Genomic DNA, 17,720 nt, shown 5'->3' on the forward strand with positions numbered 1-17,720 from the left:
ATGAGCGATATTTTTATATGTACAGGAAGGAGGCAACTGAAGGACTCCTTGATCATTATGCGTCCCTTCCAACTCAAGATATTCTATGATTTTATGGAGGCGGGGGCAGGTGTGCTCGCTGCTGATAGCCTTTCGTTCCCCAGACCTGTAGCACTATTTGGGCGAACTCCCCTGTTCGCACACCCGCCTGTGCCCACGGGCACACACACGCGGAGGGGCCGCCACCTCCCCGCCGCGCTGCCCGCACCCCGCGGGCCGGGCGGGGCTTCTCCGTGAGGCGGAGCGGGGCGGGGCCGTACAAACGAGCCGGCGCCAGGCTCGGGCTGCGGCGCTGCCGGCCGGGCGAGGCGGGCGACAGCGGGCGACAGCGGGCGCTCGCAGCCCCCGCAGCCCCCGCACGCCGCTGCCGGGCGCGCTGCCCCGGACGCCGCCGCCACCCGCGGGCGCCCATGGAAGAGCGGGGCGAGCGCTGTCCCCCGGCTGCGCGCCTCGGCGGTGAGTGACTTGGGTGCCGCGGAGGGGAGCGGCGGGTGCTGCCCTGGGCAGCTTGGGAAGTTGGAGTGGGCGCGTGTGCCGGCGATCGTGGATGGGCTGTGCCGCCCTCGGGTGCGCTGGCGCTGCCTCCCGGCCGGCACCTGCTGTCGGCAGGTGGGAGCCCCGCATCCGCGGCAGGCGAGCGCCGCTGCGGGGCTGGGGAGCGTCTGCCCGGCCGGGCAGAACCTGAGAGCTGTCCCCAGCCTCGGCAGGGACGCGCGGCGCTGCCCCAGCCCTCCGGACTCACCGAGTCAGGCTCTGGGCGGCAGCGCTGTCGGGGGGATAGGACAGAACGGAACGGGGGGAAAGCAAAGTGGTCGGCAGCACCTGGCCAGGTGCGGCCTCTGGGCACTTTCTTTATCTTCTTTCCCTTGTGGAAAAATGACAAACACACGTAAGGGCAGAGTGTTGTGGCTCTGGAAGCGGGATGCCAGGGTGCGGGGCTCCTACCTGACGGGAGAACACTTGGGAAAGCTCCGCTGAGCATCTTCGATCGGGTCCCTCGCATAATGCTGGAGCCGGCGGGATGCAGCGTGCTGAACTGGTGAGCTGCATAGGGCTGGGGTCACAGTGGTCTTTGGGGGTTGGCAGGAGGGCACAAAGCCTTAATTCGAGCTCATTTCTGTTTTGAAGGACTGGCACCCTAGAGTAGTACAGCAAAGGCTTGGTTACTGCAATTCATGGTGTGCTTTCCAAGGATAAAGGTGTGTGCAGTTCAGATCTTTTGGGGGTAAAAGGATGCTGAGAGGCAGGGGTGGCAGAGTTTGGGTTTGGTCTCATCGTCCAGCCAGACATTCAAAAGATCAGGAGGGGGCATGCAGCTGAGTACAGGCAGTTCAATCACCTCAGTTGACTGGGAATTAAAGTACATTATTCTCCTTCCTCTCTCTGTTAGTGCAGTGGGTTAAGGGTTTTCCCAGTTTGAAGACTGTTTGTCTTTGGATTTTGGTGTTGGAAAAAAAAATAGCTGAGAAGTTCTAGGAATATCATGCTTGAATGGCACGGGCATAGAATGTCTGCAGGGAGCATCTTTCTGGCGTGAGAGATCCATGCAGTGCCCACTCCCGCTGAGAGAGAGCCTCTGCAGTATATAAGGCAAATGGAGCATAGTAGAACAGGTTCAGTTTGGTGAATGCCTAGCTATTGTCTGGCTATCAAACTTATTTTGTAAGTATAAATATAGTAACTGTTACAATTTATATCTGCCAGCATTTCTTACACTCTCGAATAAGTGCATTTCACATATTGCTCAGAAACAAGCACCTCTCAGTAAGAGTACAGTCACTGACATCAACTTTAGCTATTTCTTGCTCATCCAACCTTCCAGCACCCACCCTGTTTTTTCTCATTTTTCAAAAGTGCAGAGGGTTTTGATATTACAAAGCCAAAAAAATACCTCTGTAGGTCAGCAGGAAGATTATGCTTCTGAAGCAAAGCCAGATATTGCAGTGGAGAGATGCAAATTTGACAGACCAAATTCCAACCTCAGGATTGCCAGGTTCCTGTCTGCGTCCCTCCCCTTGTCAGGATACTACCTTGGTTATTCTGAACTAGCCATACGCTTATACAGGCATTACAGAAAGACAGAGTGGGTGGAAAACTCTTCCAATACATGCATGTATTTATAGATACATACAACTCTTCTACTTTGCATTAGAGGAAATCAAAAATGTTTTTATTAGTCTCACTAGCCTGGGATTTCTCCCTTCCCTCATACAGAAATGCCACTCATAGCACATAAGCTATCAGAGCCCAAAAATATGTCAAAGATGATGGATTTCCATGAAAAGTTTTTATAATGAGAAAAAGAAAACTGTAATATGCCAAGGCAGACCAAGATGGGAGATCCTGCTGGGTCATCTCATTTGTCACTCCAGAACATGAGGGTTCCCTCCAGGTCACTGTGTAGTGCTTTGCTTAGTAAATTGATTGGTTTAGCTAAGTCTAATACACTGATGACCTCACTAGTATGCAGCCTGCTCCAGTGTTATTCTGAAGGCAGGAAAGTGGAGGACACAGAGGTGTTCTTGGAATATGAACTAAACTTTTTTTTTTTTTTTTTGGGGGGAGGTGATTTGTTTTTATTTTTGTTTTAAATATTTTATTGGTACTTGAAACAGAGCCCACAGCCCTGTGTAAGTGGTAAGAAACTGCTTGTCAGAGGAAATGAGAATGGGATTGCTTAGTCTGTGTTCCCTATTTTAATACATCCAGTTAAGGTGAGCCTTTGTATTGAAAGGGGGCAAGACAGGACAGAGCCATCCTTTCACACAGTTTTCTTGGGGACAGCTTTGATGAATTAGGAAGCAACTCTATTAACTCTGCAATAGATTTCTGCTTCCTAATTAGAATGTGACCCATTTTGCTTGGAAAATGGGGTGGAGAGTAATTTCTGGATTTTGAATTGAGCATTTGGATCTATAGTGGGATAGAGAAGGCAGTGGTACAGCATACCCTCCTTATGAAAAAAATTGAATCCTGACAGGTATTAAAAAAATTGCTAGAAGGTGTTAAGGGGATTCCATATTACTATTCAGTACAAAAAATTTTGTGCATCCTGAGCTTTTCAAGTTTATTTTTATTCTGATGTAGTGTCCCATTTTATTTTTACCTGCATGAGGTTCTCTGAAATCTAGGGTATTTTCTTTTCTAAAAATTTTTATGATCTCCTGGCATGAAAGAGTGGAATGGTCCCTTCTGACCTTAAGAAAGAGTGCATGTTATATATAACCACAGTCTATTATAAATTTGCTACCTTATTGCTCACACTGGAGCTGAACTCCTTTAGAAGTCATGAACTGATGGCCTACCTAATTTGCATAACCTGTATTTATCACAGCAGGTGCAGAAATACAGCAGATTTCAGCCAAAAATACTTCCTACCAAGTCAACATTTCTCAGCTTGTAATGTTCCCATTCCCAAAATTTAAAGACTCTTTAAAGTGTATTTCTGAAGTCTTAGGGCTGATAGACAATATCTCATCTTAATAGCACTGAAATTATGATTAGATTTCTTAACATCCGACTATAAAAGTTAAAGCCATGGTTTAATCTCTGCTGGTTGTGCAGCAGTTTTAATATAATTTGGGAAATTTATATAGACCATATCATCTAGGCACTGTAAGACGGGTTCATACAGTTACCTATATTTTCACATCCCTTCTTAATGTGCAAATGACTTTTTTAATATATCATGAGGTGATCAATAGCTTATGGTTCTAGAGATCTATGGGTTCACTAGTATGCAGTTCTATTTCATTTGTTACACTTATCTCTGTAGCATTCACTGATGTAGGAAAGTGTAGATAATTACTGGAAACTACAGTTCAAGCATTTCATTGGCACATGTTGTTTAAAGCTTTTGTTAAAATCAGATTACAAAACACAAGTGCATGCAGTGGGAAATATGGGAAGGATTTCTTCATGGAGAGGGAATTGTGAGACAGTTTAATAGATAAAAATAATAAAATGCAGAATGTATGTTCAAGAAAAAACATGTTTTATAAATTTAATTAAATTTTTTTTAAATTGCTCTCTTTCCTTTCCTGCTCTTGTCTGAGCTTTAAGTGATAGCTGTACTGGGAAGTTTTATGTTATCAGGATACAAAGTGGCACTTGAGCTAATATGAACAACTAAGGAATATATCTTATGGTGGACAGAGTCTACTCTTAGAGGATAGGAATATACTGTTTGTATCAATGAGTTCTTGAAGGATTTCAAGTACATTGCAATTGCACTAGTTCAGTTTTTTTTAAGCACATCACTGAATACAAATGTGTAGAACACTGAGTCTTTATCAGTTTAGAAAATTGGTTATCTCAGTTAAGGGAATTTTTTTCCCAGTAGAAGACGCCAGCATAGCAGATGTGTGGGTTGTACTGCACAGCTAGTTTTAACCAGAAATGTTAGTCTTATTTTTTGCAGTACTGTGTGCCCAAATATGTGCAAGGGAAAATACAGTCCCACAAGCTGTCCTGAGGTTCTATCACATCAGCAAAACTAAGTATTCTTTATAAGAACAGAATGTCTCACTCAGATTTTCAGCTCTAATCTCCCTCTACAGACAAACTTCAGCAACTGAACTGTGGTTCTCATTCAGTCCAGACTGTTTTTTTTAGATGCCTGGGGAGAGATCTCTCCAGTGAAGGGATTCAGTTCTGCAAGGAAAGTGAGGACATCTGAAACTTAACCTGTTTGTCCACAGTCCCTAAAGAACCAGGAAAACACAACTTCTCTTTAATGAAGGTGAAGTCACTTGCATGCTTATGGAAAGGATGTAGTCTTACCTCTCCTAGTTACTGCCCTTTTAGTAACTGGGTCCCATTAGCTCTGCTAAACCTCTCAGTGTGTTGTTGTGGGCTTTTTTGTGGAGTATGTCCCTATCAAATCTGCCATCAGACTCTGCCCGATGCTTACTGACTGCCCTGCTAAACACTCCTTATGTTTCTTCCTACCCACCTGAGCAGCTAACTCAGAGGTTCTTATGAAAGTTCAGAGCTAAATCTAGCCCCATCCAATTCCCAGCAAGAATGAAGTTATCAGTCCAGGAAGAAACTACCTTATTTTGTTAAAGCACATTAAACTAAGAAGTGTATACAATCTAGGTAGTTCAGGCAATGTCATTGATGACATACACATGAAGACATTAAAATACCTTTGTAAAATGGTAAGAAATCATAGAGTAGTGACACATATTTCAAACAGTACTGAAACATGCTAAAAAGTCAATTACATATGACAGCCTCTGGCCCTCTTTCTGCATTTACTAATTTTTCTATTTATTTCCAAGTTACTATTACTATTGAAGAGGTTTTAATCATAAAGTCCACATTGAATCTTGTTAAATAAACAGAATGGCACATTTCGCTAATTAATTGGAGAAAGCTGAAGAAAAGATTAAGCAAAAGCAATCAGACTTTTTGAAAAGTCTTGGTATAATCTTCAAAGCACCATTTAACATAAACTGTGTTTCTTTTACAACTTGTTCATTTACTTGTAGAAAATACAATAGTAATGTCTGTCAGTTAAATTTTTTGTACTAATCTGGAATACAAAGTCATCAAGTGAAGTCATGTATGCTCTGCATGACTTGTGAATGCAGTGAAGAAAAGTCTTAAAGCAGAAAAGTAACTTGGTAAAGTGGCTGCTTTTAACTCCTCAGTGCACGCTTGCTATTGTTGAAAGAGTTTTTCAGACCCACAAATTACAAAGCTATGGAAAACATGTTTGCATCATTTTATATAAACCACTGTCATTCTAGGCACCAAACTACAGATCGACCCAAAGCATTAAAGAGGATGTAAGAGATGAGAACTGAATGACAACCAATTTATATGCTGCTTTATTCCTGAAGACCACTCTTCTCACACATCATGTATTTTGTGCTGAATTTAGAGTCCATTGTGTCATTGTGTCCATTGTGTTGCATTAGGCTAGCACAACAAAATAACTGATCTAGATATCAGGCCTATACAGTTTGGGAGAAACAAAATAGCATTGAAGGAAAAGGCAGACAAAGCTTTATTGGTTGCAAACAAAACAACAATAGCATATAGATACTCTGAATGGCATAATTACTGATATGGTTCTTTGGGACTGCATAAAATAAATGCTACAGATACAGTAGCAGTGTTCTGCAGTGGAAGATGTGCACCTGAACAAATAGCTGAGGAGAAATGCTATTTGAAATTCTGTATGTCTGAAACAGAAGATATTCCTATGTTATTATGAGATTTCTTGTTGAAACAGAAAACAGTTGCTTTTGTGTATTTAGAAAAAGCTATGCCCCACAAAAGTCTTTAAGAATGGGAAAATATTGAGGCAGAGCTCCACTGAGGCTCAAAAACCTGCCTGAGGTGAGGTCGCTGGTACCACACCTGTAATATCCCACAAGTCAGATTTCAAAGATGGCAGGCAAAACGAGAGTAGAGCTAAAGTGAAGACACACCTTGCTATGTCTTTTTCTCAAAAGTTCTTATGTTATATTCAGCCACAGGAAGCTGTGTGGGCAACTGAATAGTATGCAAACTGTGAGTTACAAATTAAGAATCCCAATGAATTGATATATAGTGTTAATTTTCTTTTTCAAAGGAAAAAAACCTACAAAAAACACCCAACAACAGCAGCAAAAAATAATCAACACCCTCCCTCCCCTCTCCAATTCAAGTGTGTTGTGGCTACAAGACCAGCAGCTAAAATGTAATCTTTCCAGAGACAGTCTGTTACAGAACTTGGCTGTTAGCATAGTGTATTTCAATTTGACTATTATGAAATAAGAGTTCCTAACACTAGGCTTTAAATTCACTCCTTTCAACACAGTTCAACCTGTTCCTCACTGGTATCCTATTATGCTTTTCCAATAAGGTGTTAAGACAACAACTCAGGCTTACTATTTATGGAGCCAGTGACTTAAAATATACTCTGAAGTAAGCGGCTGTTCCTTTAATCTGTGACCTTAAAATTCAACAGAGTTGATGTTTTGTTGTTATGTACTGAGCTGCCCATCAGTCACTGATCCAATCTGGCTGGTGCTGTATCCTGTGTTCCCATTGCTGCTGAATATGATGGCAGCATAGCTCAGTGAATTTACCCATGTCAAATTTTCTGTCACCCAGTGTCTCCCCCCATCAACATCCACAGTGGGGGGTTATTAAGACTATTTTTTGTTAAAACTGATATAGATTAAGCTGAGAATGATTAGCAGGAATGGTGAGGACAGGGAAAGGGAGCAGAAGGCGAATGATGACAGACAAAACGTAACTCTTTCAACCAGAGAAAACTTAACAGTGGCCAAAAATGGGAAAGAAACAAATTCTTCTGCAAAGTTGCCTCACATCAAGTGTCACAGAACTGACACAAGGTATGCCCACAAGCTCAAAGCCTGTGGCCATACAAGGAGGCACTCTCTTAATTTTCCATCTATCATGACACTTCGTTTCTCTTTCTTCCCAGCCTCGGTTTCTGCTTCCTAACACTATCACTGCTTTGTAGCCCTTTAGAAATGGAAAAAGGGAAAGCACTGAAGCAATAATCAGTAGAAAACATCAGGAAGCAGACCTGTTCCATTCAGGATGGAGTCATGACCTCTGTAAATGCAAAGCTATCAAACAGAACTTTAGATCACTTAGAAACACACCATTAGTCCTTGTTGCACTGGGACTTAGGTTAGTGTGGAAAAGTCATTAGTTTCTTTTTAGATTCTCTGTAGAATTTCCAAAACCTAGCCCTTGCATTTCCTCAGGTTGTTCGTATGCAATTTCATATTTCAGCCCTTGTTATCTGGCACAGCATGTGCTGTTCCAGGCTTAAATTCATTATTACAGTAGCCTACTAAGGCAAAGCAGTCAGGTACTCGGCTGTCATGGCTTCTACTTCTAAGTAGAGTTAGACAATACAAAAATCCACACCTGCCCTTCGCTGAGAGTATAAAATCTTTGGAAGACACTGTAATTCAGGGATCTTGTGTACGCAGCCTGCTCATAATGCAACAATCTAACAGCTCTACTATGTGTGAAACTTACAATTTCACTTCAAACATTGCATTAAAAATGCCCTGACCTTTAAAGGGTGTTCACTGGTGGTATTTAGTAGTCTTCTGATAAGGCCTAAAGTTAGTTCTTTACATCACAGCAGCTTGCTGGCTAACTCTTGAAATGACCTTCAGATGTATCCATTGTGTATTTTCTTTCCTGAGTATGGAGACTGGAACCACAGGTCTTTTAGTATTTTGTTGATTCAATCATACTATAGTCTATGGTTTCATTATCTTACCTTTTTGCAGGGCCAGTGTGCAAGTCACCTGTTTTATCCTTCAAAACAGTAAGCACAAAGCAGAAGTTAACTTCGCGTAAAAATGACACAAAAATTCAACTTTTCTTTGGTGTATTATTTATCTAGAGCTCTTCCTAACTCCTTCCTAGAAGAATGTCACCTTCTCATATTGGACAGCTCTATCTATTACTGCATGAGCCTTTTTCCCAGGAGGCTTGACTTCTAAGGTTGCTCTTACATGGTTCTTTGGGAGGCTTTAATTCCCAGACATCCTACAAGACCCTCAGCTTTTAGGAATGCTCTTTTGGTCCACGTCACACCTTTTCCTTTTTATGTTTTGTTTCTAAGACTATTCTTGTAGATTAAAAAAGCATGTAATTCTCTTGTGATTGTAGTTTAACTCCAATGAAATCAGATTTTTAAAAAATAATAATAATACTCTGGGTGTAAATGAAAGATTCATAATGTTCGTGTCTCCTGATGACTGGAAATAATTTTCTTATGGCATTGTTGCATATGTCTATCTTTTAAAACATTTAATTACACTAAATTATCTATGAGCCTGGAGTTAGGAAAGCTGAAGTTTGTTCAGTTTTGAAAATAAAAGATATTTGCAGTGTTGCTTTAGTAGTGGTATGTCTGAATATAAGATAATGTGCTTTTCCTTTTTCTTTTCCTTCTTTCAGCGAAATTTCTGCTTGAGAAATACACATTTGCTCAGCAAAACAAAAACAACTTTTAAGGGTTTTTCTTGGTGGAAATCGCTCTATGCCCTATTACCCGCTTGAGTGAAACCAGACTAAGAACTTCTGTCATGGCAGCTTTTCTGCTGGGAGCTGTGTTGCTTATTGTTCAACCTCAGATAGTGCCTTCCAGACCAGCTATAAATTTAAATGCTGAGACTTCTTCTCAGTCTGTTCAGAGAGAGCTTTTAAAGAAAACATCTCAGAAAAATGACTTCAAGGAAAACATTCATTCTAATGGATCATGTCAGCAGCTGCCACAGACTATTATTATTGGAGTGAGGAAAGGTGGAACAAGAGCTTTGTTAGAGATGTTGAGTCTCCATCCAGATATTGCAGCAGCAGAAAGTGAAGTTCATTTCTTTGACTGGGAAGATCATTACAGGAATGGATTGCAGTGGTATATTAATCAAATGCCATTCTCGTATCCCCATCAGATCACCGTGGAAAAAACTCCAGCATATTTCACATCACCTAAAGTGCCTGAAAGAGTTTATAGCATGAACCAATCAATGCGACTACTCCTTATTTTAAGAGACCCAAGTGAGAGAGTACTATCAGATTACACCCAAGTGTTCTACAACCACATGCAGAAGCACAAGCCGTACCCATCCATTGAACAATTCCTGATTAAAAATGGTGAACTAAATGTGGACTACAAGGCAATAAACAGAAGCTTGTACTACATTCACATGCAGAACTGGCTGAAGTATTTTCCTCTTGATCATATCCACATTGTAGATGGGGATAAACTAATCAAAGATCCCTTTCCAGAAATAGAAAAGGTAGAGAGATTTCTGAAGTTATCACCACAGATAAATGCTTCAAACTTTTATTTCAATAAAACTAAGGGATTCTACTGCCTGAGGGACAGTGGTAGAGAGCGCTGTTTACATGAGTCCAAAGGACGAGCGCACCCACAAGTAGACACGCGGTTACTCGAGAAACTGCAGGAATATTTCCATGAACCCAACAAGAAGTTTTTTGAGCTTGTGGGCAGAACATTTGACTGGCACACATTTGTGGCAAGTTAGTGGTAAGCTTCAGAACCTGTGTTCCAGTGTACAGTTAGAAGATTTAAAAAGGGCATTTAAGCTATTATTTATTTGTAAAATCCATAAATACTTCTGTACAGTATTAGATTCACAATTGCCATATATACTAGTTATATTTTTCTACTTGTTAAATTTGAAAGCATTTTGTATTGTTTTTCATGGTTGTTAACATTGTGTATGATGTGTCTATATGAAGAAACTAAATTATTTCATTGCAGAAGGTGCTCTCTTGAGAATGTGTTGTCTTTTTAATAAATAAGAAATTCATTTCAACAGAACCTATCTGAATTATTTGAATACTTTGGCCTTCCTGGACTATTTCCTCTAATTGCTAATGAATATGCTAAACTTTACCTTTCCATTCTTCTTGGTTTAAAGTGTTGATTAATAATTTCTTTTCCATTTGAAAATATTATTGTAGTTAACAAATTGTTCCATCCCGCTTTACAAAATTATTTCCTGTCAAAGCGGTGGTAGTCACACATGTTGGGGAATGCGAACCCAAAGGACAATGGAAGTCTCTGTGTAATTTGATATATTAACTGCTATAATTACCTTCATATTCACTGTTATAACAAGTGCTCCTCAATTCTTTGGCAGTACAGTGCAGGTTTCATGGCAGAATTTAAAGATTCTGTGGGGACCAGCTCATAAAATACAGAGTTAGCTGTAGAAATATGGTCAGCCTGAAAACTTCTTACAGTCCCTGAATGTATGCATACTTCATAAAGAGGTAAGGTTGAGAGAATTTAAGCAATATAGAGACTTCTTCAAGGCTGCTTTTGACTGTTCCTACTTTTCATAGCACATTTATGCTTTATCATCACTGAAAATAAACACACCAGAAAAATTAGTTGGTCTACATTCCAGTAAGCAGCAACTTCATTCATATAAATATTACCACATTTGTCCCCTAATTAAGGCTGTTTTCTATGAGTTTGCAGTTGCTTCATGCAACTGAAAATTGCCTATGGACTACTGTTTGTTTTATCTCCTTCCAAGAACCATGGTGCCAGGTCTTGAATAGATGTGTGTTGTGGGATTAACCCAAATTCCAGGAACTTTCCTTGTTTTCCATCTGCTAAAAATGGAAGTTAGATGTTAGTACCTTGGTAAAAACTGCAGTTGTCCTTATCTAGAGTGGTTATGATGTCTTGTTGATCATCAGTTTCTGGAGTTAGAGTTAATCCAGTTTCCACACAAGGCGTCTTACAGTACTTTCAATCCAAGTTACTGTTTTTTATTTCATGATCATGAGTTTAGTTGTTGAATGTGCAATGGCAACATCCAGTAAATTTGAATTTGTAGCTGATTGTTACAATCCTTTATAAAATTTAAATGTAAACTCATTAATTTTTTTCTGGTGAGCTAGTGCAAACTTGGGCACTATGACAAGGTATTATTTGGATGCAAATATCCCATATTATGCCTCTTGCATGAAAATTTGCAGATGATGTCCCTCCCTCTCCCACTCCTTGTGCACCTGCCCAAGCTGTATTCAACCTCAGAGAGGTTGGTGGTGTTTTATAAAGCCTACAATGAAATGGTATTGTACTCAATAAAATATTTTCTGAATTGCATTTTTCCCTTCTCTTTTTTTCTTCAGTTTCTAGTTTGGAAGACCAGAATTTGGGATTCAACTTTAGTTTAGATTTCAGTTAAATCTTATTTAAGAACTTAGCTGTAGCCTGTTGCTATTGATTTGAAAGCAGTTGTTTGCTGCTGGATTGTGCCTGAATGGTCCACGGCTGACCCAGTGTACACAACAAGGAGGGCAAGTTTCTGGTGGCAATAATGTCAAATCTTACATGAGGCAGATGCCAAAAATAACAGAATTATAGCACCATCATGTTCCCATTAAAGATTTAGATGAGAAATTCAGGGGATTTTGTGTAAGGTGGGGTAGTATTTTTTCCTACACTTACCCCATTTCCTTGGTAATGTTGTCTCTACATTGGAGCCAGCTGGACCAAAGTGATTTTGGCCCAGACAAAAGGCTTCCATTAGTGCCTCCCTGTAGTCTCAGATTAAGCTTACCAAATTCACCAGTGTTCTGCTGAGAAAGCAAAAATACTAACAGGCATGTGACCAGGAACTGGAAGAGTACCTGAAGGCAGGGTTGCAACAAGTCTGCCTGCAGCAGGTTGAACAGGGCAGCAAAGGGCATCAGTGCTGAATTGGGGATAGCTTGAAATATTGACAGCTGCTGTTGGTACTGAGGATAATTTTAGTCTAGTGCTACTTGATACCAGTATTCTGCCTGTCACTAAGCAGGACACAGGCACACATTTCCCCACACACAATATGGCTTGTCTCTATAGAAAGAGAAGTGGAGCATGAACCATTAGGTCACTATTACTGTTAAAGTGCTAGGGCCCCATAGAGTGTTGTCTGCAGGATCCAGAGATGAAGTGACTACTTCAGGGAACATTCTGAAGCAGAATTTCAGAAGACTCAGGTCCTAGACACCAAGTTCAGAGGGCCCCACAGAAAGTATATCATATCCAATGCGTATACCTTGTGCAGGGATGGCATGATTGTACAATACCTTATCCTGGAGGTTGCATGGCTAGCTCTCTGTTAGCTGTGATGGTGATGAACAATAAATCACACCAACACTAATAATAACAATGGCAATTTTTACCTGCCATAGATGCCTTAAGTTCAAGAGTTACTATTCTCAAAACTATTCTGTGTGAATGTTCAGTTTAACAAAAGCAACATTCGTTTTCCAAACAAGAGTTACTGTACTTAAATATACTTGCTAGGCTGTTTCTAAAGAAGTGCTAGACATCAACAAAAGCCATCAGAAAAACTGAAGAGAGAATGAAAGAAGAAGGCTGAAGCTCATTCCATTTGGGACTCTAGAAAACTTAATAATGACCTTTGAAGGCATGTCATATCTGTTCACAAGAGAGAAAAAATCCCTGAAATACCTTTCCAGTGTTATGCAATACAGGTGTTTATTTCTGTAAAGCTCTACTAGCTCAGGTTTAAAGTACAATCACTTGGGTGTTGCTCCAGAGAACTGTTTCCTCAAGGCAGCTAGCCAAATCTGTGATCACTCTTGCAAACATAAAAGAAATACAAGACTTTATGAGAATCCAATGTCCAACTCAAAGCCTGGCACTCCCCTTGAGTACAAGAAGAAATACTAACCAAATAATTATTCAGGGTGGCACTGCAGGACTAAGTCTTGCCCTTTGTGTCACAACACAGATTAGTGTGAGACTTTGAAAGACAGATACTGTACCTGCAGAGGACAAAGATTAAACTATAATGATTATCCCAGGAACAATGCTGGAAGATTATGGAAAGGGAAAAAAACACCAAAGCTATTACTTCATCAAGAGTATTGCTACATGTACTGCTGACGCTGTATGATCATGTTGTTACATGTGCTTTACTCTTCCTTGTGTATTTTCCTGCTCTTACAGGTGAAAAAACATCTACTGTGCTTGGATAAATCAACATTTCTTTGGGACATAGAAAAAATCTATCTATTTTTAAATCTTGCTACATTCATTGAGTGTGTGAAACTTAACACTATAGAATATTTTAGATGAAAACGTTTTTAGTTTGGTTCTCAAAGCTGATAATTTTATGTTTCCTTGTCTACTGCCATTTTCAGAGTCAGCTTCTGCAGAAAGCCAGGATTTCATTCCCTGTTGTTCATTCAAACAGATTTAAAATGCCAAAGAGAAATACGGAATATGGCATATGGCATATTTCCATGTATCTTCTGCTTTATCTAGCATGGCTGGCCAGATATTTAAGAAATATCATACATGTACTCCATAAGAGTACAAGAGGATGTACATCTAAACTACTTCTCATGGGAATATTCCTCCTCCTTTTTTTTTTCTGAAGTCTGTGAGTTGAAAGTCCTTATTTAGCCCACATTGTGAATGAAATTTTGCAAGAGTATATTAGTAGATGTTCTCTAATATAGTAACAAAGTAATAATAAGGCAAAAGCATTAAATTAAACTAAATTAAGTCAACGAAATGTGTTGAACTTGGTAGGAGGTATATACCTGCTGAAATATTTGCAAATATGTGCCTCTACAGCTGTTAATAATATTTTCTCATTCTTAACCCAGTAACTTTTAATTATACAACTCTGTCTAAATGCCCAGTTATGCTCCAAAGGTTGTATGTTCAATGGTGATTCCTTCATTTTTCAATTGATTGGAAAGGCCAGTTACAGGTGGAAGCCATGCAAATATCTTGTGAATGGAAAAAACTTTTATTAATAATTTGCTTACAAAAAATAAATTAAATTGCATTTATGTCTCCTAGAATTTTAGTAGAGAACAATACTCTTTTTCTGCAACAGTAACCCACCCACAGTAAATTTTCTACTTAAATACCACACAACAGTTGCTGCAGTTTTTAAGTTAATAGTGCAATAAACTCAACAGTGATGCTGCAGATTTTAAATGCCTTCTGGGAAATATAAAATATGCAAGTCAGGGTGGGGAGCATCTGGATGCATAGGAACATCTGGTCTCATTGGTCCGAGAACACTTTTTTCTTAAATGGTAAGGAACATGAAATTTTTGGCTTGGATATCACTTTGTGTTGTCTATGAAAGCAATGTCTCTAACTTCGAGTCAATAATTCTATCATAATGACATCATCTTTATACCGAATATTGACATTATTCTCTGCCAAAACACATTTTAAGAGCCAGACCCCAGATAGCAGGTGCATCCCTTAGTATAAGGAAAAGAAATTGTAATACAACTCTGATATATAGCTTCAATTACAAAGGCACATTGCCTTGCACAAAGGAGTATTCTGAAACTGATGGCAAAATTCTTCTTTTCTTAATTTGGATGAAGATTACAGAAATGGGAACATTTATATATTCACAGAAAACAACAGAGCAACTAACATGCCCTCCTCTCCTTGGTTTTCAGTCAGTCAGCAGTATTTCATCAATGAAGATCAGGCCAGCTTCCAGGATCCAACACAGTTCAGTCCAGATAACACTCAAAAGAAAGAGTTCTTGCAGTAATTCTTAACCAAACAGACTTTTCAGGGTATCTCCTATTACTGAAATTTATGTACTTCCTCTTTCCTCTCCTGTATGCTACTGTCCTATCACATCTGTCCTGTTAATTATTATATTATCACTCTATAATAAATAGGTCCATTATCTGCTGGTGTTTTTATAGAATACTATTCAAATGAATGCGAAATCACAGAATTATGGAGTAGAAAACATACTTTATATATGTGTGCTCTTTTATCTTTTAAGCTTTAATTGAATAAAATTCAGCTTATTTGGTCTGTGTCATTGCACTACAGGAGGAGCAATTGTCACACCATCATCACATGTAAGTGGTTATCTAATGGTAGAAGGTATTTTATAAATAGAAATGTATAATCAAAGTAACAAAGCTTTCTTGTTGCTAGAGTTGCAACTATGTTATTGGCAATATTATGAGACTTTTACCCATAAATCAAATGGAAGAAGTGTTTCTTAGGAAGTGACAGAAGTGTTTTGACAACCATTCTCTCAATATATGTAGGAATAGGGTCTTTTTTCCCTTTGTGACCTTGCAAAAGTACAAAGAGCAGGAATGCGAGTTATGTTCTATAGTCAATTAACAAGTTGGTGAAGTTTTGATAAACCAAAGGTATCAAAAGTGTACATGTTCTGAAAGAAAATGAATGGGAACCATAGCAGGTGTTTTTATTTTAATGTCTTATCATTTTCTTGCCAAAATGTTTGTGTTCCTGTGCAAAGGGAATAACAGAGGGGAAAAATAGACACATGCTGCACCTACTCTAAGGAACAGAGCACCTTCTTTATTTTACTGTGACACTGGCTGGACCTCAGCTGGGCAGCTGCATGAATAGACAAGGTCACTGGAAGTGGATAGAAAAGGAACACTGGATATCTTGTCATAACCTCATTACCTGTGTTCATATCCTTACATATGATGAACAAGCACTCTCAACTCTCAATTCTCAAAACAACTTCTTTTCCAGTTCTTGTCTGTGCCAGGGAAAAGGCATGCAAATCCATCTGGGTGTCAGTTGATGCCCATGCCTGAAGGCCTTTTTACAAGTTATTGCAGTATAATGCAATTAGAGTTATTCACCTAAGTGTCTAATCTTCTCCTTTTTTGTTTTTAAATTTGTACTAAGTTTTCCATCTGCTACAAATAAAAGGGTTTGATGAATAAAATATTTACAGCCTGCAGGAGAGGAGTTCATATGAAACATTTTGCAGACTGGAGACTTGCAAAAGAGGATATTTTCTCATAGAAAAAAGAGCATCTGTGGACCAGTTGGTTTCTTGCTGACTAAACCAACTGGATATGATTCTATTTTGGCAGCTTCCTTATTCTTGTGTGGGCTTCAGTTATATGAATTCCATAAGATATTTATTATTGAATGTAGCTATATATTGAATTTCATGCATATGATGGTTTATGATGTTGGCATTAGTTTTCTAAGTTAATTATTTAACATCAAATGATGTTAAAATCCTAGTGCCATTTTTTCACGCTTAATAAACTTGAGTCATTAAACGCTCAGACATTCATAAACTGGGGAAAAAAAGTTAAAGTTAAACTGATTCTAATGCTCTTTTCTGTGACTCACAGAAAAACTTTTTCTACAGCCTCATGCAAGAAAGTTAGATTTCAAGCTTGGTAAGTAGAGGAAAGGATTTATTCTCCCTTACAAAGATGGCTATGCATGAAAAATGGATTTTAGGAAGCGAATTAACTGTTCATGTCATTGAACAGAGATTGACAGCTCATGAAAGTGAAAAGGAAATCCTTTCTTGTTCTCAGAGCAAGGGTGAAATGGGTGTCAGAGCCTCTGTGGGGACTTTCAGAGTTCTGTTATGTTCCCTCCACCTTAGCACAAGCATGAGAGTTTTACTGCTTCTCATCTGTCACATCAAAAAGATGCTTTTTCTACTCCTGTGCTCCAGATTACCAGCTTTGAATTGGTCTGTTTAGCTGTGAATATACTGGAAATAAAAATGTAAACATAAAGGAGAAAGTGGCTTAGTAGAATCGGCTCTCTATTCCACCTACATAACTACTGGCCTTATAAACAGTTATGCTGAACCAGCTGGGAGGACAATGTGCCCAGTGCAGACAGCAGGAATATATTACATTGGTATTGCTGCTAAACTCTTCATTGCCTTATTCAGGAGACAGCTTTGTTGTTGTTCCTACTAAGTGAAGGACCTCAGCCTTTAAAACTGCATCCATTTCTTTGGCACAGGGGCAATTATGTCTTGTGTTTGATTGTCTAGTAATAAATACTTGCTGGGAAAGATGCCCCTGAATTTCCTATTTCCCAAACCAGTAATTCAGAATGTGATTTCAGCAGATACAAGCCATGGTTGAACACTCAGAGATACTGCTTATTCTGGCCAAAGCTGGTCAGAGCTGTGCCAGAACAGGAGTGAATTCAGCTGAAAAGGAACCCAAACAAAAACTGTTTTTTCAGCTGCATCAGGTCCATGGTTCAGTTCATCACAGTTCTGCAAACAGAAGCATCCCTGAGCAGACCTGAATGTGAGACAGCCTTTCATTCCAACACTGCCACCAAAAATTAGCCCATTAAGCTACAGAACTCTTCA

The 17,720-nt window shown here is 39.5% G+C and overlaps 1 protein-coding gene across 1 annotated transcript; it reads left to right on the forward strand.

Moving 5' to 3' along the window:
- Positions 1–353: 353 nt before the first annotated feature.
- On the forward strand, positions 354–11,522 carry HS3ST1 (heparan sulfate-glucosamine 3-sulfotransferase 1). The gene is made up of 2 exons (XM_082281905.1): positions 354–495; positions 8,992–11,522. The coding sequence occupies exon 2, from the start codon at positions 9,120–9,122 to the stop codon at positions 10,080–10,082; it is 963 nt and encodes a 320-aa protein (XP_082138031.1). The 5' UTR covers positions 354–495; positions 8,992–9,119; the 3' UTR covers positions 10,083–11,522.
- Positions 11,523–17,720: the final 6,198 nt, after the last annotated feature.

Source organism: Coloeus monedula, assembly GCF_965178545.1.
Source record: "Coloeus monedula genome assembly, chromosome: 5".
In the NCBI taxonomy this organism is placed as follows: domain Eukaryota; kingdom Metazoa; phylum Chordata; class Aves; order Passeriformes; family Corvidae; genus Coloeus; species Coloeus monedula.